Here is a 26,702-nt window from a genome sequence, read left to right as displayed (position 1 = left end):
GGCTTTGGTGTATTAGAATGTAACATCAACTCTACAGACAGAAATGTGGTCAGAAATGCGGTCACAAATCTGGTCAGAGATGCGGTCAGAAATGAGGTCAGCAATCCAGACAGAAATCCGGACAGAAATCCAGACAGAAGTCTGGACAGAAATCTGGTCAGAAATCCAGACAGAAATCTGTTCGGAGATCCAGTCAGAAGTCCAGACGGAAATCATGGCAGAAATCCTGTCAGAAATTCGGTCAGAAATCCGGTCCATCCAATCCATGAACTTTCCTTTTTGGCAATGTTAAAAGCATAGTACAGTCACAGGTAAAAGCATAGTACAGTCACTGGTACCACATTTTTTTTAAACAGAAATACCTTAAACCCTTGAAATGTGGGTCATTGTGTCCCTATATTCATTATACTGCTTGGAGTGGAACATTACAGTACTGAAGGTCCAGAATGGTGCAGACTGTGGTCGATGTCTCCCTGCAGATATTGCTATTGGTCCCACAGCTGTCCTAATTTTTATGTCCTTTGCACCTTAGAAGTAATTATGTTGTAACAAGAGCTTCTGAAAAAAGCTAGTCTTTCGCTTACTTATATTGTGTAGGTAAAATTGTTTGGCATAGTTTGGTCAAGCGTGGGTGCCAAGTCTGCAACGTTGGCAGCTCTGGCACAGTTTGGTCAAGTGCTAGGTTATATAACTGTTTAGTAAGGTAGTGGTTCTCACAGAGTATATTTTACTTGAACTGTATAATAACACAACTGCATGAATGATGTTAACTTTATTCGGATTGTTTCGCTGTTAAGAACGGCTCTGTTACAGTACAACAGGGTTTTATGAAAGTGCACTGTAGTAATCAAATTTATCAGTAGATGTGTCCTGAATTTCTGCAAGAACAAACAAAGTATTGTCACCATAAACAACTGAACATAAAATATTAACATGGCATATACAGTAATGGAAATATTTTTTTTAATGGCAAGATCATGTGAAAGGTAGATATTTTAAACTAAAACAGGTCCGTGGTATGTTTAATGGAACGTTTCGTTTCTTTTAGTAACGCAATTATGCTTTTACTTGACGGAGTCGTGACGTCACGCGTCAGACTCACTCCGTCGAGCTCGGTCAGAATCTTCCCTTTCGAAATTATAAATTAAATGTGGGTAATTCTATTTTCAACGCATCCGAGGGCTACTATTTTGCTGAAAGAAGTTTGTTACACGAAAATAGCCTGAAATTTCTTAGAGTAAGAAATTTCCGAATACGCCCCCCTCCCACACCATGTCAGATGCGGCGCACGCATCTTACACAATTCTAGATTTTGTAGCGGTGATTTTCCATAAAACAAAGTAAATGACATGTCAAACTGTTCTCTACAATGTCTGTTTTATTATAACCAAACAGCGAACATGTTAGTTTATAAATTGTATACAATCTTACGAAGAAATCCTCACCGTTCACATCCGTCTCTGCAAATTCCTGCTTATAAGCCATACAGAAACCAAGCAGCACATTCATGGTAGGCCGATACGTATGTCATAACGTTACATACCGTCGAATCTGCAGGGTAGAATATCTCGCTAGCACGATATGGCATGGACCGCAAACCAAGCAGCACATTCATGGTAGGCCGATACGTATGTCATAACGTTACATACCGTCGAATCTGCAGGGTAGAATATCTCGCTAGCACGGTATGGCATGGTCGACCCGGACGGACGGACGGACGGACAGACGGACAGAAATCTAATATCGGTCTGATTGCCTTTCGCCGCGGAAGCGCGGCGAAAGACAAAAAAGGTCAAACTCATCTCCATGTAATGATTTGTACTGGAAGTTTCCTGATCAATGCAAGGGACACATTGACAGTAAAAGCACTATCATGTGTTAGCTGTCCTTAGGTAACTTTGTGAAGCCTACATTTGTTCTTGCAAAAACCATATACCCTTTCAGCATGATTAGAGGAAGAAGAATTATTAATAGAGAACATTGAAATTTAAAACATATAGTTATTTGCTTGTATTAGCATTGACGGCATGTTAAAAGGAGTTGAAAGATGATGTTACGAATTAGGGACAACGTCACATTCACATTTTCTACATTCTTGAAAAATTTGAAAATTGAACTTACACTTATGATAAGTTTTGTAAGTAACGTTACAACTTCTTTCTGCCTTACTCATGCACATTACTATTGTGTTAGACTTATGTATAAGATAGCCATTTATGTTGTTGGTAAAATGTTTTCAAGCAGTCTCAGTTTCCTTCCTGTAGAATGTTTGATATCATGTGATGTGTGCTTCATTCTTCATCGCCAGTTTGTGTAACAGTCATTCACCATGTAGCTTATTTCTCACACTCCACTTTCTTGAGTTGCAACATCAAGGTTATAGAGAAATATGTGAATACCAAGTCTGAAATAACTATGTATCTTGCACATTCAGTTGAAGGCATTACTTTTGCTTATAGTACATGTAAGATTTTCCCCTGTGTCCGTGACCCTCACCTAACCCCACCCTACGCTGGCATATTTCTGTTTTTCCTGCAGTCCAACCTTCTCGATCTAAAAGAACATGCGTCTTCTCTCGCCTCCGCTGGCCTGAAAAAGGACTCGCGTCTTAAGCAGCTGGAGATCCAGTTGTCACAGAAAACAGAGGAAGTCAACGAGCTTGAGATGCAAGTCAAACGGGTAAGTTTCCTGGTGGTTCTCCAGTACCATGGTGGATGTGTAATCTGGCCTGACTAGAAGACAGATTGCTTCAGCAGGGTTAATTGGAAATTGCAGATTTCGATGATCAATAAGGGACAAAAAGGACCTATCGTATCATTGTTTTGGCTAATACTCAAGTGGCTACCCTTCAGAGTAGGTTGCATCTTTCAAATGACATGTTCTTGTCTCTCAACTCAAAGATGGTGTTCTGGAAAATGATTAACACAAAGGTCATGATTTGAAAATGTGGAGTTCTTTACATTAACAGTGTGATAGTTAGGTCAGATTACACAAAAGAAGCATTATTTACAGTTATCAAATATACAAGTCCTTTGATGCACATGTATCCATTGCTAGTTAATGTGATGCCATAGTATGTGTATTAGAAAAAAAACAACTTTGAAGGTAAAAAGTGTTTAAAGTGTAAGTGAAATAGTCCTAAGTTGCTGTTGTATGCATGGAAAGCACATATTAGATAGGCATATATCATGCACATCGTAATCAGTGTTGTTACAAGCTGTGTCCTTATTGAGGGCAAATAGTTAAGTTTGCATGTTATAGAAACTGTTACTGTTCGCTATCACTTGTCTAGCTTTTCCATGGTTATAATGTTTAGAGTAGCATTGTCACTATGTTGGCTTAGGCATGTATTTTATAACATGTTTCCCAAGATTTTGTTTGTAGTGATGGCTACATGTAGCATAGGCCCATTTGTAATCCTACATGTAGTATACAAAATGTAAAGCTTGTCCCAGTGCTTAAGTTCACCACAACTTATGACTGACATGCCCTCATTCTGTGTGTAATTGATAAAGTATAAATGATTGGCAGAGATGCTGCAGCTGTAATCCGAGTAATCAGTTTTCCATGACCACTGATGAACCAATTGTACATGCTCTGAAATGCCTGCACCTCTTTTCCCTGCCCCTCCAGCAAGCAAGGCAAGTCCGTGCAGTAAGTCAGCTATATCAGATACTCCACTTATATCATCCATGACATACACATCACACTGGTCACTTTCAATTTGCTAAGAAGACACTGCAGAATTTGGAACTGAAAAAATGAAAGTCGAATGTATCCATAAACAGAAAGTGTAGAAGAGTAAAACATAGTAAAGAGGGACTTGTACCATTTTTATGACAACTTAAGGTACATTTGAAATATAAGGCTTTAAGTTGATGAAATGTTCAGACTTTCCAGTGGCTTTTTAAATTCAATGTGACTGGTAGTTCCTGACATCCTAAAGGTGACATCTCTCATATTCAAGAAGGAACAAAAACAGAAGTTACATTCATTTCGTGTTAATTCTGTCAAACTAAAGTGACTTGAAATATGATAGATGTCATTTTCAAAGATATTTTGCCTCCACATAATGCTACCTAACTTTTTCTTTGTCTCAATCTGCTCTTTTTTTCCATGGTTTAGTATGCATTACACTTTAAACCAACAGCTCAACTGCTATTTCATTAACATCAAACTTTTCCTCACCGCCTTTGTAAGAACCTTGCTAAATTCTCCACCTCATATCCACTTTTATTTCTTAACCTCAGTTTATTTAAACACATATACATAGGTTCTGTTCACACTCAAATTCCTCATTCTAACTATGCCTCCATCAATGGCCCTACAGTTAACAGTATGACAGGTGTCGTTCAAAGTCCCTTATTTAACAGCATTCCTCATCAGAAAATCAGCCATAGGACTAATCATCTCATCTGATTAACAAGTAGCAACTCATGTAGTGTCTTCTTTAAACACTGTCTCCAAAGTATTCATGCCTATCAAAAATATAAAGTTTCTTTCCTCCTCATTGTAACATTATAACAAAGTCCTGTCATCAGATTGGGTTTTAAAGAATCAACTTCTCAGCTCTCTTTATGGGTAAGGTTTTCTGATTCTGGTGACAAGTACCCACGGAAAGTTCTGTAATGCACGTCAATTTCATCTATTTTGTTGAGCTAAAAGCAGGTGGATGCTTTTCATGTCTCACTGTAACACATGTCTCAATGTGCTAGTAGAATGTTATGTCTTATCATGCCTATATATGTTGCATTGCCAGTTGGTGTCTCATGTTGTCCTCAACTGCCGTAGTATCATGAATGATTTCTTAACAGTTGACCCCATAGTAGCAAATTTCAAAGGAATTGAAAAATTGTCTTGCCCTTAATGTTTGCAAGTAGAAATTAACCCTTGTCAAAGTTTTTTTTCTTTAAGTCAGTGTAAAGAAACAACATCAGCACAGTATCAAACACAGCCGTGATGAGAATGCATGTAATACAGGCTGTATATAATCTCTATTCATAGTGATTGATGTCAATTTTAGTCCTTCAAAAGAGCTTAATTATAACCTTTCAAACTCATTTGCATGCTTCATTTTCTTTCCACCCATGAATTGGCATGATGAGGTAACTAACCCCAGGGGTCAACTGTACAGAAATCCCACTGGTGAGTCCCTCACTCTGCTCCTTCTTCCCAACATCTCCAGGCCAAGGAGTCTGTTGAGCAGGCGGCAGCCAATAAGGAGGCTGCGGAGAAGTCAGGGATGCTGGAGGACCAGGTGAAGCAGTACCGTGACGAGGTGACGCGGTCCCAGCAGGAGGTGGACCGGCTGCTGGAGATCCTGAAGGAGATGGAGAATGAGAAGCATGAGAAGGACCTCAGGATCAGGGAACTCGAGAGGTGAGACTGGTGGTGATCAGCAAGCAGTGTTCTAGCCAGTGTTCATCCTTCCGTTCTTTGACGGAATTTTGCTCATACAGAAATTTTGTCCATTCCATCCTCTGTGATGGACAAAAATTGGCATGTACATATATGAATGAACCAAGCCGAGTCTACCAGCAAAATGTGCACCTCAAAATAAAGAATGTTGCATTTCAGAGGGTCTAGATTTCAAAATTTTCCTAAATAAAATACCCTCGGACCCCCTAGGATCATTGCACCTTTGATAGGCTTTCCATTCAAAATCCTGGGGATGGAAAAAAATTCAGGCTGGCTAGAGCACTGAATGTGGTCTCAAACTGAGGAGAGCTTGCTGACAATTTCTGCTTAGAATCCCAGGTATTAACTGTTTGCTACCAATTTGCTCAAGACTGCTTGTTGCTACTGGAGTCCTAAAGAGGTGGCATTAAACTCTGAAGCTGAGACATGCTGTGTATGTCGGTGGTTGGCTGTCTTCAGTTCGAGACCACCACAAGTTTGTAGGTTCTAATCCCAGGTTGTCGATTTCAATATACTGCTTAGGCTAAGATAGGGGTGCTAGAGTCCTGAAGAAGAGACTTTTAAGTTCTGAGGCATATTGTTATGTTTGTTAATACTAAATAATGTAAAATTGTTAATTTTTCAGACAAACGCGTGATTCAAACAAAAAATTGGCATCCATAAAGCATCGTGAACAAACAGAGAAAAAGAAGAATGCACAGCTTTTGGAGGAGGCCCGCAAGCATGCTGACGACCAATCAGAAAGCTCCCAGCAGATGCAGGTAAGGTGATATGGTCCATGCCATTGTTTCTTTTCATCCCATTCAGTAGAATTTCTCTTTTACTCAATTTCTTCTTCTCTTGCATTTCTTCCATCACATCTTCCTTTTCCATTTCATATCTTATCCATAGTCATTTTATTCTAATAGAAATGAGTAAAGAAGGCTGGGATTCAGGTATTGTGCAGTATTCTGCAAGTCTACATGGACATACATGTACATTAGACTTTTCTATAAAATTGTCAATTACATTTGGTGTATGTTTCAAGCTACACAAAATTATCTGTCTTGGGGTGAAATACTCTTGACATTCAGGCGATTAAATCTGAATACCATGCCTCTTTCCTCAACACCATTCTAACTGTTCTTTCATTCTTCATGCTTGCCTGGTTGTTGTTAATCCCATCACTGGAGTTTGGTGTTAGATCATGGCATATATCATTCCACTTTCCATCCAGTCTGTACTAGCATGTCCCTTTATTGGGCTTACCTTGAAATTAAAGGGTGACAAACTCATCAAGATAAATATCCCGTAGATTAGTTTATATGGGCAGAATAATCTGGAGCTAAAATGTAACATTAGGTTTTTAGCAACAAAACCACCTTGCTTCTAAGGCAGAAATTGATTTCTTTATTATCCTATGAAATGTGGCCATTTTCCTGTTTGGCTGTTTTAGTATAAACCTTCTCTGCTGTCTTATTGGAAACTAACTCCCCTGCTTCTAGTCGGTCTGCTAGAGTGTAGATTCCAATATGAATTGGCCTGGATGCCAGGAAAAATCTTCATCTTCTGATAATGATACCTTTCTGTTTAACATTGATATAAATGCTTATCAAACATCTTATGGACAGCATTTGTGCAAGCTTGTGGAATGCCAGAAAAGTTTAAAAGCATGCTGGTCTGCTTTAGAGCATGTGATTGGAACAGTCCACAGTACACCTGAAGACACAGTAGCACTCTCTAATGTACTGTCATGTAGAATGCCAAAGCACACAGAGCATACATTGCAATCTAAATTCTTGTCCAAACTGCTCCAGTAACATAGACCAAATGCACGTCATGTCATGGAGTGTCCTCACAATATCTGGAGACTGCCTGGTAGGAGTGAGTCCTTTGTAGCTGGACAGTGTTGATCTGATCTAATATTGTGAATGTCATTTGTCACCCCCACCCCACGATGACTCAGCAGATTCAACTGCCCTCAGTAATGGATTCCTTGGTCCAATATGTGTATCATAGCTCTAACAAGGTAAAACCAGTCCCACGTTTCTCACAGCGTTGGGAAAACCCACCAAAATCGGCCGAGATTGACGCTTGTCTGCCATTTCTCACTTTTCTTTGCTTTTTTTGTGTTTTGTTTTTCCTCATCGCTAAGGCTAGAGTAGATTGTGGTGTGGTGTGTCTCTGTGAACATTTCTCCATCAGTAATACCAGACAGAGGTCAATCACTGTCGACTTTGGTCCGATTTTCCCATGATACATCTACTGCATGAACTATGACCTTTGGTGCATGCAGTGTCTCATACATCCAAAGGTCCATGTGCATGGTGACTTTATTCTTACTAATGCTTTGAATTCTCTGCTTCTAAGCTATGCTTCAGCTGGATGTTCATAAGTATTGCACACGTATTAACTGCTGTCTGTGGAAGTCATTTGAGGAATTGGGTGTCCAAAAATCATGGTACACATGTACACCAGGACTGTTACTTATTTATGGACATCCACTGTACCCAGCATCATACCTACTGTACATGTACTCTTGGGCAGTTCTATGTTCCAAGTGTATTGCAAGGTACACTTATTCTCTCCGCCAGACTAATGTGCTATTCTGAATTCTGCTTGTGTCCTCTCGGCCAAACCACTTACAATTCTAACTCTACTGCAGTTTTGGAACCCAGCCATGTACTCAATAAAAGTAAAGCAAGGCAGATGTCTGAAACAAATTGCAAAATCTGTAATGGTTTCAGTCTGTGACAAAATCAGTTAGTTTGTTTCATTTGAAAAAAGCTGGTACTTGGCTTGGTTACAGAGGAACACTTTCCTATAAATCTACTGAGTCTGCACTCTCACCTACACTGCTAAATACTGGGTTACATGTTGCCTTTCTGCAGCTGAAAATGGGAGTCATGGATGAAAAGGTAAAGTTTACAGGACTGTTAAGCCAGTCAGTCCTTTGTCCAACATATATGCTTATGATTTCCCTATGATGTTTATAACATTTTAGGTTATTTGTGTTTTTGTCATCCTTTTTGATATAGCTGTAACTTACATCTTTTTGTTCCTATGTCAGTGCTGTTGTGAACTACCTGCAGTTGCTGTATGTGTCACCCCACACCTTTACCATGATTGTGTTTTAAAATGTCTCATGTGTCTTGTACACAAGATGCGTCTTTCAGGCACAAAATTCAGCTAATCATTAACATTTGTCTCTGAACTGTTACATTTTGTACCTAAGTGTTATTTAGTGGTGCCTGCTGTACTTTTCTACTGCTGTCCAACTTCACATCTGTACACTGTATATGTACAGTGCATTATATATTCTGCCATATAAATGTACCATGCACCTGTTTCTTTTGACATGGTGGACAACAATTTTGACTGAAAACGACTCTTACACAAAAAGATGAAAAGGACTTGTTGGCGAGACCATTGTCATGGACATTTGTGTACACTGTATATACAGAAAATGTATCCTGGAAAGCAATCTGGCTAGCTAAGAAATAGGTTTGCGGAATAATGAGGAATGTTTTGTTTTGTTTTCTCCAGTCGATTGTTCGTCAGAAGGAGGACAGAATAGAGGAGCTGGAGGAGGCCCTGAGACAGAGTGTGAACATCACAGCCGAGCGCGAGATGCTGCTGGCTCAGACTCAGGCTGGCAAGCAGACGGTAGAAAAACAGGTACATCAAGGCACTGGACAAATAGAAGATAAGGAAAGAGGGGCAAGATAAACTTGGCTGAACCATCTGTATTTTTGGAGACGGAACAAAATAAAACGCTAGTTCACCTTTATCTGTAGGGTATCCTATATTTGTTGTGTACCAACACGGTATAAACTAACCGTCTGTCGACTTCATATCCCTAAATACCCATTTCTGAAAGCAGCGGATAAAGGTAAATTAGTGTTACATCTCATGTAAACCATTCCGTTTTGTTTGTACATGTACACTGTGTACATACAAAATGTGCCAAATATTGAAGGCAGTGTTTAACTTCAAAGATACAATGTTGTTAACTTTCAATACTTTGTACATGATTGCTTTTTTTGTTCAATGCATACATGTATATGCCAGGAAAGTAGCCTTCAAAAGGTCTAAGTATATATCTATTTTGTTGTATATCCTTGCATGATAATAACTTTTTTGTGACAGACTTTGACAGTAATGGCCCACCACTAATAGACCATGGTCACTGCTTGGCAAGTACAGATCTTACGTCTTTAAAAGCTGAACCTTGATTGGGGCACCTACTTGGTTGCAGCTTTGGAAGATGGTTTTGCCCTCTCAAGGACCAACCCGTCAGTTCTCAGTTATGTCAACCTCTACCAAGCGACTGATCAGACTGTTGCAAATGACTGTGACTGACGAGGCAAGACTAAACATGACAAGTGACTCTTGACAGACATTTAGTATTAGGAATGTTTCAAGTTAACATAAAATGTCTAAGACATAATCACTGTTAGTATATAAGATTCTGTTGCATTTAATATTCTTCATTCTTCTTCTTTTGTGAAAAGGTTACCTGGAAAACAAGACATTTGCTCTGTCTTGGAAAACACTCTCAAGTTAGGACATGCAGCATGCATGTGCCTACAAATAAGTCCCCATTTCATGTCTATAAAAAGTAACTTCATGTCAGTTGGTATAGATTTTTGATTAAACTAAACAAGTCAGTGATAGACTCCTAAAACTTTTTCATTCTATACAATAACTTTTGCTAATAAGCTGAAAGGTGAAGAACTGACACAGGAGATTGAGAGAATGAAGAAGCACCTTCAGGCCACCAACGCCCACTGAAGGTTGAAGAACTGACACAGGAGATTGAGAGAATGAAGAAGCACCTTCAGGCCACCAATGCCAAGTTGGCGTCCACATCACTCAGCCTGCAGGAGAAGGAGGACCGTCTGGCCCAGCTACGTGCCGACAGGAAAAAACAGTTGCTGGAAGTTATGGAGATGAAGTAAGACATGTCTTCGCTTTCTTCTTCATTAACCTTCATGGGGTAGTACTGAGAGTGAGGGGATTTGGCAGCGGGCTGCTACCTCAGCAGGAAGGACTTTTTCTGTCGATGCCTGTAAAATATGACCTGACAGCTGATTCTCCTGTCTAATTGTGCATGGAGAGGCTACCAGTCTTGTATGTCACAGGACAACAGGAGGGCTGCTCATTTGCTATGATTGATGTGAAGATAGAAGCTGTATGATTAGGATTCATACTTTAACAAACTGTAAGGCTAGACTTTTCAGATTTCCTCTGCAACATGTGTATGTATTTCAGTAAACAGCAGGAAGGGAGCTCTATACCCTGACAGACAATATTTGCATAAAGTTGTGAATGTTGTTGCTCTTGAATAAACAGACAGGAGGCGCTGCTGGCAGCCATCAGTGAGAAAGATGCCAACATCGCCCTGTTGGAACTCTCCTCCTCCAAGAAGAAGAAGACGATTGATGATGTGGCAGCGCTGAAGAGGGAAAAGGACCAGTTTGTACAACAACTGAAACAACAGGTGTGGTTAAGGATGGTTGCATGTCAATGTGTGTTACCGAAGGTACATGAAGATATAATGTCTGCTGCAAATAGACTTGAAGTCTAATGCAGTGGGTATTAGAGGAATCATTTCATATTGAACAAAGTTGACTGTATAAGATTTTGGTCAAGGTTTATATCATAGTGTGTTTGTTGAATGCTTTCCCAGTGTGGACAGTCATTTTGCTATGGACTGCAAGTCACAGGAAAATGAAACATATCTTGTGGAATATCTTAACTGTCGATACCAGAGACATCCACAGTGTATTTGCAGAACTCATGGAGATTTTCCCTTACAGAACCAGAACCGCATTAAACTGATGCACGACAACTTTGATGAAGAAATGAACGGATCTTCCGTTACTGATGGACAGGGCCCCTCCCCTGATCAGGTGAGGTCATATGATGTAGGCCAAGGTCAATTAGCAGGCAACAGTGTTACATTTTAGTGAATGTTTTAATGAGACATATTTTTCAACAGGATTAATGTAAAGGCGTTAGCTGATATTTGCGATATTCTTGTAGAATGTGAGAAAGGAATACTAAGGTTATTTATTGTTATTACTGACATTTCTGTAGTTTTGAGGCCAGCTGGAGGTGTTTTCAGCAGGTTACACAGACATTTTGTCAAAACAGGACCAACATTGAGTAATAACAGCCATGTCAACTGTTAAGTGCTTTCCTTTTTCTCTGCTGCATTAAATGAAGGACAAACCCCCCTCCCCTAGCCCAACCCCTTTGCCCAATGTGGATATGCCCTTAAATGATCAAAGCAGTGAAAAGGTAAACATTTTCTGGTTTTGTATGGTGAAATTGAACACCTTTTGAATGAACTTTTCTTGCACATATAGAAGATCTTATAAAGCTTTGTGACTTCAGTTTGTTCAACAATCTCAATGATCAAATACTTCTGCATGATAATTAGATATACCTCTAAACTTCTAAATAGTCCAATACAATGTACACAATTTATCACTAAACCTTGCAATGTGGTAAAAACTTAATTTCCTACCCCATTTCTGTGCTACCAAGAAAAGAGAACTCCCCTCAGACCAGGAGTGTCCAATCATTACCCTGGTAACAGATACAGAGGTAACCATGGTGATACTTGTAGGCTAGACTTCCTCTTCTTAAACTCTTAATAATTGTAGTTTCTTAAATTGTTTAATTGAATTAGACTTTGTTATGTAACTGGTAATATCCTTACAATTCTAGGGATAAATGCCTTCAAGTTTTTTTACCAGCCAAGTTTCCTCTAACTTCTATTTGAAATGATATTCAAAACATTAAACTTCTAGAAAAAAAAACTTTTTTCAGTAAGAAATGTTCCTTTGATGTCTAGACAGTATTTTTTGTCTATGCTGACCAGTTGATAAAAATTGCCATGCCGTTGACTTATGCTGAAACTAATAAAGAGTCAAAGTAGCTATGGAGTGTTCCCTTTCCAGTTTGTGTTTATTTGAAATTTAAGTGGCGTTCTGCATGCAGTGCCTCTAATCTCTCTCCTGCTACTGGTCCCAAAGCCGTCCCCAACTAAAGGCTTCTCTTCTTGTTGTCCTTTTGCTTGCATATGGACAAAGCACTTACAGAAAGGCCCCATAGCTTCTCCATCATGTGATCAAGGCCCCATAACCTCAGCGACAGACCTCTTATCGCCCTCAGCGACAGAGCTTCTATCACCCTCTGATCTTGCTTCTCCTAAGGTAAAATTTGTAGATACAGCAAGGTATGTTCCACTTCACAAGGTGCCATAGTATTGAGGATTTGAAGTGATCCATAGTCAATCACATCTCTTTTGCAAACCAAACAAAAGGACCATCTTAGGTTGTGGTTGATGTTGGATCGCTCACTGGTGACAATGGTTAGGGGTGCTTAGTGTGACAGATAGAAAAAGGAACTGAAAAGAAAGAGGCATTCAATGCTGGTTCTACCAGTTATACACATACCTGGTCAGACAATTTAACCACTAACCTCTCCTCTCGAATGCCTGTAGTTTATTGCACAAATCGGTGCATCTTGATGTTGGCAGCTTTTTACAATGTCCTACTAACCTTTTACTAACACAGCTCTTTTTCTTCATGGTAAATCATCAAAACGGGAGTATTTTCAATTGTTGAGATTGTTTAGATTTGCACCTAATGCACATAGTGTTGGGAATAAGAGCTTGCACATGCTATTCAGGGAATGAGAACTGTACCATGTAAGCTTGCCTGTGTACTTCTTACTTCTTTAATGGTTGTATAAAATGGTAAGAAACATGGGTGACATCTGCTTTATGTGCATATTGAATGAATCATTGTGCTAGACTCCTCTTGAAAGTTGAAGTGACTTAAAAAACTCCCCATAACATCATTGTCTCCTTTACAATGATCATGTTTGGTATATACACCATGTTTTGGAACTTGCCAATTGAGTTATTCTGAACAGTTAATTTTAGGCAGCATCATGATTTTTTATTTTTGCATTTTGATATTTGTGCCTGGTTATCAAATATTGTTGTTCTGCTTTGCTTTTATTTTCAGATGAAGCAAGCTTGTGGCTGAATTTGTTGTTATTGGTGTTCACTGTCCAGCACCTAATACATGAGTTGATTTTGTTTCTTACTTACTTATCCTAGCTTAACAAGTATACGATAACACCAAGTTAATATACTAACCAAGTCTGGTTCTTCCTCCACCTGCAACCGTGGTAACATGCCTGCTGCCATGGCAACCACCTCATCATGTGATGACATCATGTTGCCATGGAAAACCACGCCCTGCATGTGCAGGAGGAGGAGGAAGGCATTTGGGCATAGCAACAACAACTAGCACAGATTGACACCCTTTATAGGGTAGGTTTTATTTCAAACATTAATCTGAGATAAAATTATTATAATGTCTAGTGTTAACAGAACATACACTACTTAAAGAAGCACTTCACTGATTTTGTATTGGCCATAAACAATGTTCTTCCCAGTTATTATGTTGATGCTGTTGTGACAATGCATTTGCAAGACGTATGACAGTAGTATCAAACAATAGCAATGGAGAACAGCAAATTATTTTCAAGCCAATTCAAAATCGGTGCAGTTCCCATACACTTGTTTATTTATGTTTTTTTCATGTAACAGTTTTGATGTATCCATAATTTGTTACATTTTCCATTGTCCTCCATTCATGTTTTTGTTTCAATGTCATTTTTTGTTGTGGTCATGGATACATGTACCTTGTTAACATAATAACAGTAAACCAGTAACCATTGATTAACTTAACATGTGACCCAAGTTATTAACTGCCCATGTTCAACTTTCCCTGCCTTTGTTGTTCCATATGGTTCATGCTGATTTTGCTGTTGTCACCAAAGTTAAATACACAGGCAAGTTTTTTCTTTACTTATGAATTTGAAAGTTCTAATCTTGTTCTGTCTGTCTGACTGTCTGTCTGTCTGTCTAAATTGTTGATTGTTTCCATAACAAGAATTCCCTCTTTGTTTTACTCTTTTTTTTTCTGACTTTTATGTTACCCTATTCACACTTCACATTTATGTAAGTGTTTAGTCATTGAATCTTAGTTTAAGAAAAAAATAACATGGATAATTGCTGTCACAACACTGTGACTAGGTTATACAGAGCAAGACATTTGTCATCATAATATTCAAACCCGATAAATGTTTGTGATATAAATAATATAACACAAATACCAATAATTCAAGAAAGAAGTAAAACAGAGTTTGTTAGTATTTGAACAAGTCAAAATCATGGTGGTGAATTATAATTCAACTCTTCCTCTTGCCATTCCATTCTCCTTTTCCTGTCCTGTACCCTACATGTATATGTACATTGACATTACAGCAGTCAGATGATGTCCATCTCAGACAACACTATCTTTTGCTTTATACTGAATGTTTCTTCAATACATTACATCTTTGTGTTGCAATACTTGATGATGTTTTTCATGTCAAACAATATATTTTTGAGGTACATTTGTATTTCGTAATGGGCGTAGTCATGTACTTGTATTGTTATCCAGAATTTGTAAGAAATTTTCAGTTTGTAATTTACAAATACCATATCTCTGGATATGTTGTTCATATGTGTTCAAACATTTTTTAATGAAATTCAATGCAAGTGGAATTTTCAGTTGGATAGAATATTTATTTTAGCATGCTTTAAGTAGAGTTAAATCCATAGATTTGTTGCAAGCTAGCTAGTTGTCCTCTCCTCTACCATGCTCTTGATTTTGTTCATTTTTAACATAGCAATAATGATATTCAACATCAGTGATAGCCCTTTGTTTGGTAACTTGACATCCAAATGACAGACCAATTCAACTCTTAGTCATACACAGCATGTTGAGTTTCAACAAGTAAGATCTTAAGTTAATAAAAAACTACCTGTTTGCACAAGAAAGTTTAAAACAACATCAACTATTGAACAGTCACTCTTGACTGATAGTGAAGAGTTTCACCCAAGTAGATCCAAGAATATTGTCAGCGGTCCAGTACACATGCTGTGTGTTGTACATATTAGACCTGCCCTTCTCCCCCACAGCTGCTGGGAATGCTGGAGGACTTGCAGGAGGGACAGCGGAAGCTGAAGGCGTACATCGACCATCTGGTGGCACTCAGTCTGGAGAAGGACAAGACTCTGCTGGAGGGGCTGCCGCGCACACAACAGGACGAGGTCCGCTCCATGGAGAAACTCAAGGAGCTGGACTATAATGAGGTAAGCTCAGCAGGGGATGGGACAGACGTGACAGAACAGAAGCATAGGATTGGGAAGATAGGAATTGCGTGTTACATGTTTACTTCTCAGAAAGTAAAGATTACATACATGTAGCTTGATGTCATTGATGAATGATTGGATGTATTCTGATGGCTATTCCATCATTGAGCACATTGCAGGAAAAAGGATGAAAGATTGGGATTTACATGAAAATTGTTTGATACTCTAATAGAGGTGGTACAGGAAAATGTTCTGGAAAAGCAGATAAACATATAATTTAATGGTCTCGTACTCATACCTGCTGATATTGTGTATTGCCTCAGGTAAACACTTGTTTATCCCAGCCTTCTCCCACTGTTCCCACAGTTGTTAGAGGAGTACCGCAGGCATGAGGAGGACAATGCCAGCCTGCAGCTGTATGCAGACACCCTGCTGCAGCGCATCGCAGACCACCATCCAGACGTACTGGAGAGGGTCGTCATGGCATTGGAGGGCGCAGGGTAACGATGGCTACATGATCATGTGATCATCACATGTCAGTGTAATCCATTGGAAGAAGATGGTTATTTACGAAGTTTATGGTAGTGGTGTGCGAGGAAGTACTCCAGCAAGTTTTGGTTGACAGAATAGAGTTTTAACTAACACCAGATGGTCAGCACCATGGACAGCCTCCTGCAAGTTCTATAAGGCATCACAGCAGATGTATATCGTATATTGGGTGTCGACTGATGCTAGATTGTAACAGTAACAAACTGTCACACAGAAGAATTATCATCAATACAGCATTGAATCTGAAATTAGTTCTGAAGACTCCACACTTTACACAGGATTATATTTGTACAGATTCAAACCTGATCTTGATAGGCATAGTCCAAATGCCCTTCAAGCTTCGCTCAGTTTCAACAAATGGGCAAAGAAAAGTGCCCTTGTCCAGTCAGTCCTCCTTGGAGGTCACAAGACTAAATCTGGCCAATTATTTCAGGTCTTTCTTCCCTCGACCAAGTTGACACAGCCCTTTGAACTAGACAAGATGAAAAGCCATTATTGTATACTTTATCATATGTACTGTATAATGTGCAGAAAAAATTCTATTGGTAACAAAATGCTTGTGAATGTTGCATGGAAAAGGAAAAGAGAACAAACCGTGAAGAACAAACAAGAAGATTATGTCTTGCCATGATATGTGGTAAACAGATGGAGACCAGTGATGGACAGCTGTACTGTAGCACAGGCTGTGGTTGGCCAGACTACAGTCACATGATGTGCTGCTATGGGAAACTCAATTTTGTTTTCCAGTGGATCTTACAAGGAAAATGTCTGCCTCATTTTCAGTCTTCATTTAGTTGTGATTACTGTCAACCGCGTGATATTGTAAAGAATGACAGTGAGTTTTGGAAGGTTTAATAACTCAACAGCCATGTATCAAATCAGACCACGATTGTTCAGAATGGAGGAAACAGTAGTTGTGTTTATTTCTGGAACTCATATGCCACTGACAAATATCTGTGCCACCCCAAGAGTAGAATAGAGTCAGGAGAATGAGTTAAAAGTTTTTTATCCACTGATGATGGATTTTATTCTAGGTCTTGTAGAAAAATTGTACAAAGCTGAATTTTGTGTTAAGTGTTTGTAATGTGACAATGTACCAAGTGTTGCCAGTACATTTGCTAGTGCTGATGTGTCTTGTCAAAGCTGATTGGTGAAATCAAATGATTCGCCAGTCATATATCTGTAATTGTATGATTAGACCAGAATGTTGCATTCACTTTGATTGGTCAGAAAAAATTAATGAGCCAATCGTATCTTCAATCGTATCACTGACACAAAATTGGCATATTCTCAACCACAGGATATAGAACCATAGGGAAAGGGGGCTTGTACAGAAACGTGTAGGATGTTGATATAGAAAGGGCTTTCCGAAAGCCCATGACCATTAAAAGTTGCTCTGTAAGTTTTTTTTAAAGCTTTCATATGTTTACAAAGTTCCCTTTTGACAAAAGTTACGATACATGTACCCTCTGCATCTTGTTTATGGAGGCGTTTTAAGTTGTAACAATGAGTTTCTGCAGAGATTTTGGTTTACACAGTTACGGTACCATCAGGCTGAAAGCGCCAAAGTATTTTTTATCATAAGTTACTACACACAGATACTGATGTTATTCATGCAACTGCTTCTCATGTATGGTAATATGTAAATTGTAATGAACTAGCCACATTATATATTGTACAGGCCTTGACAGATTTTAACGCTTTGACATCTACCCACTATCGCAATGTTATAACCAGTTGATATGATATTGCCCTAGGATGTAGATACAAATCCAATGTTGTTTTAGAAGCCTCTAACATTGGCTTGTGTAGATGTATTTATAGTAGACAGCATTAAGTCCTATTGTAGAAGCTTAAGTTGTTGCTACAGACAGCAGAATATTGTGATATTTGATGAATGTATGCTTTGTTGCGATGTGGAAAATACAGCCGTCCTCATTAAACTACAGGGATGTGTGTTTCTTGAGTTATTTATACCCCTGGTATGTGCCTCATGGCATGAAAACAATGGAGAGTATCAGGTAAATGTTGGATACTATATAATTGTGCTTCAGCACTCCAGAGTGATGCAGTACTGCACCAAACTAATAGAGGTCGCTTTTGATACATGCATCAACTCAGTCCACTTGTACTAAAATGATTGATTCAGTACTGTAATTGATCAATAGATTTACCATTTAAGGTTAAAGTAAAAAAAAAAACACCTCAGGCTCCAAAACTGGGAAATTACTGAATCAGTGTGTTTTGGTACCATTTGTGTCCATGTGTGTTTGTGCATGCGTAGATTTGTCGACTTAAAAAGCCATGGATCTGGTGTAAATTTATTCTGTCACTAGGTCCTAGATTGTGTTCCCAGTACTGCTTTGACTGATCGGCCCCCTGTACAAAGATTTTGGAAATTGCACATTGGGCTTGAGTTGACTGCATGTTGTAGCCATATCACTGAATCTCAAGTGTATGGTCTGCATATCTATGACATAAAACATGCCTTTAACACAGTATCTTGCAGTAAATGTATTGAGAATACACTTGCACCAACACTTACAAGATAGAGAAGTAAATTTTTTTACCTGATTCTGACCTTAGCACCTAAATTGTACATGTGCTTGCGCTCATGGATACATTTCATGAATGCGGGGGATAAGACCATTGACTAGTAAATAACGTTTCCACTGTTTCACTGTTATGGTTCCATTTCAAATATCTGACAACAAACGCTGCAATATAGGATCAACCAGCAATATCAGACATATTTCACTGTTGACATCAGAACATATGAGTGGTGTATCAGAGTAAACAGATTAACAATGATCAGTAAGATCTGCACAAAATGTGACGGTTGTACTTGAGGATACAAATAATACAAGGCTTGCTATAAATATCTTAATGAACAAGCCATGCTACATGACTGTAATTGTAAAAATATCTGATATAATTTACAAGTATTCTCAATGCTATCTAAGTTTCAATAATACTGATGGATTGACTTGAGATTCTTGCACCTGTTATTCATAGAATAGCGTCCTAAACATATACATAAAATTTCTAAAATCCAACCAATGCAAAGATGTCAACAAAAATGGCACATCTTAAACCTAAAATAGTTACAACTGATTGAGAAGAATTTAGCAGACCTTATGTCCACCAACAGATTGTTACTTGCAGGAAAAAAGATAGGACAGTTTGGTCATCACCCTTCACACAAACCCTTTACCTTCAAAATGGTGAAATACATCACCAAATAAGTATACACTGTACTGTACTTTTATTTAATTTTCCTGCCTTGCCCATCTTGTTATAGTTCTGAATACCTCTTTTCTCCCATTTATATTATATTGATGGCATGTAGACCCATAACATCCCCTGGTCCTTGGGCACACACCTATTAACATGACCCACAACTCCTCAGGGCACAACCTGCAACATGACAAGTTTGCAGAATGTTTCACAAAGGAGATCTAAATTCATGTATTCTTAACACTATGATGTCCCATTATCCTTCTGAGTTTGCCTACAATGCCCAATAGTTTCTCAGGGAATTCCCATCATGTCCAACAGGGCATTGGCTTTGGTGTTGAGTAAGGAAGCCTGGGGTTCAGGAAGGTCATTCAGCCAATCATGGGGCAGCGCTCTGTAACCCCAATAGGCCCCCAGCAGTGCACCCGTCACAGAGGCATGGGTGTTACTGTCTCCTCCAAGCATCACAAGCTCCGTGATTGCAGACCTGCAAGGGAATATCATTTGTGACAATCACGCATCATAGATTCTGCAATCCTAAAATGCAACAGAAACCCAAGGAAATTGAAGGAATGATGCTATATGTATCAACTGTGTAAAACAATGACGACAAATAATCAGCAGTACACTAAGACTGACCTGAAGTCCTGTTTGCTCCTAAGGGCCACCAGCCCAGCTGCCAGTGTCTTGAAGCAGAATGTCATCTGGTTCTGGTGAGGGGCCCACACCTCAATGCTACAGGGGTGGGGGAGGATAAGTTTGTTTCCAATACATTATGTGCAATCAAAGAGAAGATCCTGAACAACATGTTTCTTATGTTATCTCATGATTCATGATTTTATCTTCATGAGTCATGAGGATAAAATACTTTATCAGACTGCAAGTCAAAAGCTACAAACTTAAGACATACCACCTGCTAAATGGAAGTGTATGATAGTCAAAACTAACATGAGATATGTTATGGCTAAAATCAATTTAAGTTATGTTATGTTATGGCTAAAACTATCATGCTATGGCTAAGTTCGTTCCTCTTATTCTGTGATTGTATGTACAACTTACTGATCTGTAGAGGCATGTGTGTTGTATTGTGTTATGCTCAGGCAGTAGATGACTGGATGTGCTGAAGGGTGTGCAAGATAGAACATGTACATGTAGAATCCATGATTCCTTGGCAAATGCATGTCTTGTATGGACAATTATGTTAGTGCTAATGTGATGTATGAGGTTAATATGAGTTATAATTTGCTTGCTTGTTGATATTGTGTATACTGGTACAAGGACTTGTAAGGGAATTTGGTCCAAAAGTATTATTTGTCATGATGACACTGAATAGAACATAAGCATTGTGAGGTGCCTACTACAGAGAAGACCAGTGTTCACCTCTGATAGTCCCTGAGCCCACAGTAATGTTCAAAGGCTTTCAGGTGGGCCGGTCTGGACAGATGTTGACGTCCTGTTGCCATGGAAACTTGAAGTAGTTCCTCCATGGATTCATCCTTGGTGATGTCATAACTCCCCTTAAAGCGACACAGGGTATCCAATAAATTTACATGATAGTGATTCAGTCTTATTTTTTTTGCATCATCAGTATACCAACTCTGTAATCCACATTTCAGCAGTCAATCTACTTAATCATCAAAGTATTCACTATCAAAATCCTTTGCAAAGAAACTTAGCTAAAGGTGTATGGTTTTCCCTTAAACCCCAACCCTAACCCCACCCTTACCTGCAGCATGAGTGCAATGGTTGCTGTGAGAACAACAGCAGTTGCTAAGCAACGAGGGTCATGGTGGGTTGCTCTACATATTCTGATGGCATTGGCTGACACCTCCTTGAGATCGTGGAACTGTGGCACTCCCAGTACTACTGTCCTGGTCAGGCAGCTGTTGTCACAGTACTCAAACAGCACATCATCTTGGTCCTGCAAGTAGATACAACAAGTAGTCAATACTAAGACACAAGACTTCACTTTGAAATCAAACATGGAAATATGGCAAATGCCTAACTTAAAGCATTCACATTCTCTCTGCTATAGCCCTATTCAGCACCCAATAAAAACAGAAAGAAAACGGATAGCAAGCTAGCTAAAGCTAGGTCAAACGTACTCCAGTACTGGTTGTTCTAAATTGTTTGATCTTCATTTTTTTTACCAGTGCTGTCAAACATCCTATCCTGAACCATACCATATATACTGTACCTCCACTTTGTGACAGAGCCTCCTAGCGGCTCCATGTGGGTCCTGCAGGTACCTGGGGTCAGACAGGACCCTCTGGATGGTGTTCCCCACCAGCGGCTCCTCCGTGTCCCCCAGCTCAGGAAACCCCACCCTGCAGTACGTCTCCAGCTGCTGAGCAAAGTCTAACTCATCCACAACCCCTCCCCACTTCAGAAGGGACTCCAGGAGCAGCAGCTGGGGGAAGGAGAGGAAAACAATGTGACATGTACTTTGCAACTGTAAGGAGAGGACCACAGAGTCCCATCTTTTTGTTATAATGCCAAAAGTACATGTAATTCTTACCAGTAACCATGTTAAAAACAGCTCTAACTCAACCTCTTTTTCATAACCAATGGGTCAACTCATTTATAGACCCCTTTCCAAACTCTGGCAAGTTGGATGAAAACAAGGGTTGGGCGGTTAAACAGTTATAGAATTTACATGTTAAGATCTTTTACTGCCTGACCTTTGTTTCTGCCCAAAGAGCTAGAGATTAGGAAGAGGTCTATCAAGACTTTGCTACAATGTAATAATGTGCAATAAAATAAAAAAGCGCATTCTATAAAAGTTCAATCACATTAAGTATAGTAGGTAAAAGGTGAATCACTTTTCTTCAATGCTATAAGACATTATCAACAAAGATAAGATGCTCTTAGCCTGGGTACCATCTGATTTCTATCGGGGCTCCTTGGATGGTACCCAGGCTAAGATGCCCTCAGACTTACAGTCTGATCAAAGTCAGTTGTCCAGTCTCCAGGTCTCCACCTCACCCTGTGCTTGTCCCTGATGATGTCTGAGTAGGACAGGGTTTCTGCATTGTAGTGGAACCTGCACTCATCAGGTGTCATCAGCTCTGTAGCAATACCTATGGCGTCTCCTATGGCAGCACCATACAGAAGTCCTGGTCGGGAAATGTTGGGGAAAATGGGTTATAAGATAATTATCAAGAGTTGTAGAAGTACTAGAGTCTAATATGTTTCCTCCAAGGCATATTCCTCTTTCCAGAAGTAACGTAATGTTAATCCAAAGTTTATGTAAGTGCTATATCCATTTATACCTTTGATCATAGTAACTTTGTCTTAGTTGCTTAATCTAAAAAAATCCCTACGTACCCTTTCACCCCTGCACAACAACTGTTACTAGAGTACTATTAGCAACAAAATGTAAACACACTGGAAACTATTTCACACCAAACTAAGATCAAGCCACTGTTTGTACTGGGGTAGGTCACTTGACCTTTGGAAACTCATGCTTAATAGATTTAAAAAAGAACTTCATATTCAAGTCTGTTTTACTAGAACTGGAACCCTTGCAGAAGTAACAGAAGAACAGGAAGCAGACAGAAAGCTATGTTGGAAGTTAGATAAAAGCTACCAAAGTTACTCACCCAGCACCCTGTCCATCAGTGTGTCAGCGTGCAGCTTGGTCCCGTGGGGAGGGGGGCGGAGTGGCGTACGGTTCCTGCTGGTCGTGTTTGTTGTGTGCGTCTGCTCCTGTGCATACAGGCTCCGTGCACAATGTGGGTTCTGAACCGATGCGTGCAACACATGTCCTCTCTTCCTTTTGAAGGTGTTAAATCTTGGGGTGGCGTGTTCAGAGGAAGGTACACCATTTGGTACCTGAGTTCTCAGATAGTTTAGAGTCACATCTGAACCCTGATTGCACACTTGTTGTGGGGGCATGCAACATTTATTGCTGACAGCAAGCAAAAGTTGTAGAGTTTGCGATGTTCCTAATGACAAAGGAAGGTTTTGTAATTTGTTGTTGGAAACATTGAGTCTCTGTAGGGCCTGCAGGTTTCCAATGTCCTGTGGGAGCTCTGTGAGACAGTTGTGAGACAGGTCCAGTTTCTGCAGCTTGGACAAATGGATGAAGGATGCAGGTAAGGTCTGGAGCTGGTTATGACTCAGCAACAGGGTTCTCAGGTGGAAGAACAGGGAAATACTACAAACAAAAGGAAAAAAAACAAAACAAAACTGAGAATATAGGCTATGTTATCATACTACAACTACTTGTGGTGCAACAAAATATGCAGGAGGAGAGAATTCCCTATCATTAGGGTATCATCAGTACCGGTAATAGAAAAAGATCAGCAGTTGATAAACAATGAACAACAAAAAATGAGAATTTACAGACAGAATAACACACATGTACTGACCTGTCAGGAAGAGTAGCCAGACAGTTGTACTGTAGGTTGATGTAGGTTAGATGGGGCAGGTGGAGGGGCAGGTCCTTGGGTATCTCTGGGACTGAGTTAAAGGAGGCATCCAGGCCCCCATGGAGAGACACAGAGCTCAGAAGTGTCCATGGTAGAGCTGTCAGGCTGCCTGCGTTCAGGTCTTCATTGTTCACATGCTGTAGGCAGAAAGGATGATGAGAAAATGACAACCTGTGAAAAAGTACTAAATTATGATAGGACTTCCATTAAACCCTTGTTAGATGAGTTTGTTTAAGCTGACCTAGGACCAGTGTCATGGTTTAAACATGCTTGTCTCATTATTACATGAGCTTGTGAAATGCATTGGAACACAGATTGTTTACTAAAGGCCAACTACATTCCAACGGCTAATGTTACAGAGGACAAAAAATACATGTTGGGCAATGGGCAAATTTGTGGGGAAGTCCTCAAGTACCCTGCTGTAAATTGGGCTCTATAGTGTTTTTATGATAATTTGATTATACTAGTAGTCTGGTATTTTATTATATCTGCCGAGTTTCTTTCATCCTCTTTGCAAATAGACCAAGATGAAACAGACTCAAAAGGTATAATAGGTTTTCTTACCTGGCTAGATGCAGAACATGTCATTACTCAAGGCTACCAAAAATTACCAATGGATTAGCAAGAGTGCACAATGAGAGTGTTAATAAGTTGTAACTGATTAAAAAGAAACAATAACAGGCAAATACGTTTTATATACTTTCAGCGACAGAATAATAAGACCATGAATCTCCAAGAAACTTATCTTAGGTACTTAATCTGGACTAGAAGGAACATATGACTTCTCCAACCTTCACATATTGATGATAGTTCAACTTCCTGCTCAAGTCCAGAAGTGTCCGGACTCCCTGCTGTTTCTCTGTGGGCAGGTCTGATGTCGTCACGTTTCCCATCGTGATGTTTGTCTTCAGCCTAGAATATCAGCTATGTTATCTGTTGATGTGCTGTTTAAATTTTAATGGGGGGGGGGTGTTAAGTCAAAATAGTAGGCAATTAAAAGGGGCGTAGTCACATTGAAGAGGGGCTCCTGTCTTTCGTTACTAGCAAAGTTCTACTCTTTCTATACAAATACAGTTATAACATCTATTTTGTTTACCTAATTAAGTCAATACGGCAATGAACTTGTTGCACACCGCACCAAATGTTGCCACGTCTGCTGTTTGGTTATAACTTATAATTGAATGGCGTAGTAAAATGCAGACGACAAAAGTTAATACGATTAAAAGTAGCGGTAAAATACGATTCCTAACCTACACATCTTACAAATGAAAGTGTACAGACCTTCAAAATGTGCATTTCCTTCCAGGAAGACCTCCAAAATGCCTGTCTGTACCCCACAAACACTTTTTGCAACTTTTGTGCAGACGTTCAAATAAACTTCCGGTTGCCACCTTTGCTGGTCAAAGGTCAGGGTAGCACTTCCGGTTCGAAGGACGCCGACAAAATGGCAGAAGGTGGAAGAGAAGAAAATCATCTGCACCAAGACGAAGGTAAATCTCTTATGGTTCAACTCAGGTTACATCTTGTAAGCCAGATACACATCCTTTAGATACCAAACAAAGTGAAGTTACACTTTCGAGTGTTGCGATTCTCTAGACCAACTGCTGAATAAGTTGTTTCCTCGGAAATTTTTGACAACCTGGTCAAATCATATGTCAGACACCATATGGGAGTGTCGATAAATTGTGCAATAATGCGTTCCTATTTTAGAAAGCTGGCAGCGCGAGATGAAGCAATATTATTGTCTATACACATCCTAGTAACATTTCAGTGGGTGGTCACATTGTTGTGTATTCTAGGGTGGGCGTGAGGTTTCCTTAGTTGTAGCAGACAATCATGTCCTCAAATCTAGTCAAGGAGCTTTTATCAGGAGGAGAGAGTACGGATTAGTTTCCATTGTTCGTATGTTCGTAGCGGGCGACAAAATTTTATTAACACCCACGTGTCAAAAACCTGCATCTGCATACATTTCACCCACACAAGCTTTTGTTTTCCCTTTGTTTTGTGGTCATTTTCATGGTGGGGCGGCCTGGGGATACAAACATTGTGTGTAGCGATCTGATTTTTGCGATTTTGTCGACGATGTTGAACAGAAGAGTAACTTCGGAATACATACAGCGGCGGCAATATTCTCTCTGACTGAGGGTGAAATTTCAAAGCCATACGGCGACCGGACAGCGCCGCCGCTCGGGTACGGGCTAAGCCTAAAGGCAAAATTGTCTGAGGCAAAGTCTACGAAAAAAACTGGTAATATTCCTACAATTAATGATGACTGTGAAAAACCTGACTCAATGATCACAGGAACCAAGTTTTTTTTAAGTATGCAACAGATATATTTCATAAATCGATACAAATACAAAGTTCAAAACTAGAAAGGTAACATTTGCAAACAAATACAGAATGTTTACCTTCACATGGTCTAGCCTAACATTTCTACTTGGAAATTGGGGAGAGAGCCATGGACAAAATTGGTTTCCTTCAACGATATGTAATCAAATGTTTAAAAAAAGCTTTGAAATCTATCAGGCCACAGCAAGTAAATTTTATGGATGACACCCTCTGCAGATTGCAAAAATAGTGCGATAGGGCGAAAAAAAACAAGATGGGTGAAAAAAAGTTGGCTACATTTTCAAAAATAGGCACCATAAAGTTGTGATGACTGTTGTAAAAAGAAATAAAGGGACAAAACATGGTATCAGAGCCAAGAAGGCATTCATTCCTGTATTTAAGACATGTACTGGTGTAGTAAAAGTGACACTAGTGTGGTAGACTGGCATCAACCAACAAAGTGGCTAGCCACACTCATAGCTCCCATATTGGTTTCACTTTTACCACTATCCAATAAGTTTCATTTCTAC

General features: G+C 39.5%; 3 protein-coding genes across 22 annotated transcripts in view; 2 read left to right on the top strand and 1 right to left on the bottom strand.

Moving 5' to 3' along the window:
- Positions 1-18,122, top strand: part of LOC118415840 (ELKS/Rab6-interacting/CAST family member 1-like) — a 69,071-nt gene extending 50,949 nt beyond the window's left edge. For 2 of the 18 annotated variants that reach the window (XM_035820674.1, XM_035820679.1), the window contains 13 exons: positions 2,539-2,679; positions 3,634-3,654; positions 5,186-5,379; positions 6,044-6,179; positions 8,289-8,315; positions 8,944-9,075; positions 10,194-10,354; positions 10,753-10,900; positions 11,220-11,312; positions 12,501-12,623; positions 14,266-14,277; positions 15,452-15,625; positions 15,992-18,122. In XM_035820674.1, coding sequence (XP_035676567.1) covers positions 2,539-2,679; positions 3,634-3,654; positions 5,186-5,379; positions 6,044-6,179; positions 8,289-8,315; positions 8,944-9,075; positions 10,194-10,354; positions 10,753-10,900; positions 11,220-11,312; positions 12,501-12,623; positions 14,266-14,277; positions 15,452-15,625; positions 15,992-16,129 — 1,500 coding nt within the window. In that variant the 3' untranslated portion in view covers positions 16,130-18,122. Of the gene's footprint in view, positions 1-2,538; positions 2,680-3,633; positions 3,655-5,185; positions 5,380-6,043; positions 6,180-8,288; positions 8,316-8,943; positions 9,076-10,193; positions 10,355-10,752; positions 10,901-11,219; positions 11,313-12,500; positions 12,624-13,690; positions 13,754-14,265; positions 14,278-15,446; positions 15,626-15,991 lie in introns of those variants that run through there. The other 16 variants (XM_035820676.1, XM_035820680.1, XM_035820678.1 and 13 more) reach the window with 14 other exon arrangements.
- A 593-nt stretch (positions 18,123-18,715) lies between these two features.
- Positions 18,716-25,236, bottom strand: LOC118415842. 2 transcript variants are annotated; one of them, XM_035820693.1, is made up of 10 exons: positions 25,126-25,236; positions 24,636-24,756; positions 23,785-23,981; positions 23,014-23,570; positions 22,352-22,527; positions 21,609-21,821; positions 21,138-21,332; positions 20,792-20,928; positions 20,051-20,146; positions 18,716-19,898 (listed from the first exon to the last, which is right to left on the bottom strand). In XM_035820693.1, the coding sequence occupies exons 2-10, from the start codon at positions 24,735-24,737 to the stop codon at positions 19,706-19,708; spliced, it is 1,866 nt and encodes a 621-aa protein (XP_035676586.1). In that variant the 5' UTR covers positions 24,738-24,756; positions 25,126-25,236; the 3' UTR covers positions 18,716-19,705. The 2 variants fall into 2 exon arrangements, with proteins under 2 accessions (XP_035676586.1, XP_035676587.1); XM_035820694.1 differs by having other exon boundaries at positions 24,636-24,788; positions 25,126-25,214.
- A 9-nt stretch (positions 25,237-25,245) lies between these two features.
- LOC118415843 (traB domain-containing protein-like) overlaps positions 25,246-26,702 on the top strand; it is a 14,103-nt gene continuing 12,646 nt past the window's right edge. The window contains exon 1 of one of the 2 annotated variants that reach the window (XM_035820696.1): positions 25,246-25,334. In XM_035820696.1, coding sequence (XP_035676589.1) covers positions 25,289-25,334 — 46 coding nt within the window. In that variant the 5' untranslated portion in view covers positions 25,246-25,288. The remainder of the gene's footprint in view (positions 25,335-26,702) is intronic. The other variant, XM_035820695.1, reaches the window with a different exon arrangement.

Source organism: Branchiostoma floridae, chromosome 5 (genome assembly GCF_000003815.2).
Source record: "Branchiostoma floridae strain S238N-H82 chromosome 5, Bfl_VNyyK, whole genome shotgun sequence".
NCBI classification, from domain to species: domain Eukaryota; kingdom Metazoa; phylum Chordata; class Leptocardii; order Amphioxiformes; family Branchiostomatidae; genus Branchiostoma; species Branchiostoma floridae.
This window is presented reverse-complemented; position numbering and strand designations above follow the sequence as displayed.

Bases quoted from the DNA above. Each gene is read 5' to 3' on its own strand.
- LOC118415842 (XM_035820693.1), bottom strand. From the start codon at position 24,737: ATGGGAAACGTGACGACATCAGACCTGCCCACAGAGAAACAGCAGGGA. The intron at 23,982-24,635 runs GTTGGAGAAGTC...TTCTGCCTACAG, and splicing joins ACTATCATCAATATGTGAAG to CATGTGAACAATGAAGACCT. The intron at 23,571-23,784 runs GTCAGTACATGT...TTTTGTTTGTAG, and splicing joins CTGGCTACTCTTCCTGACAG to TATTTCCCTGTTCTTCCACC.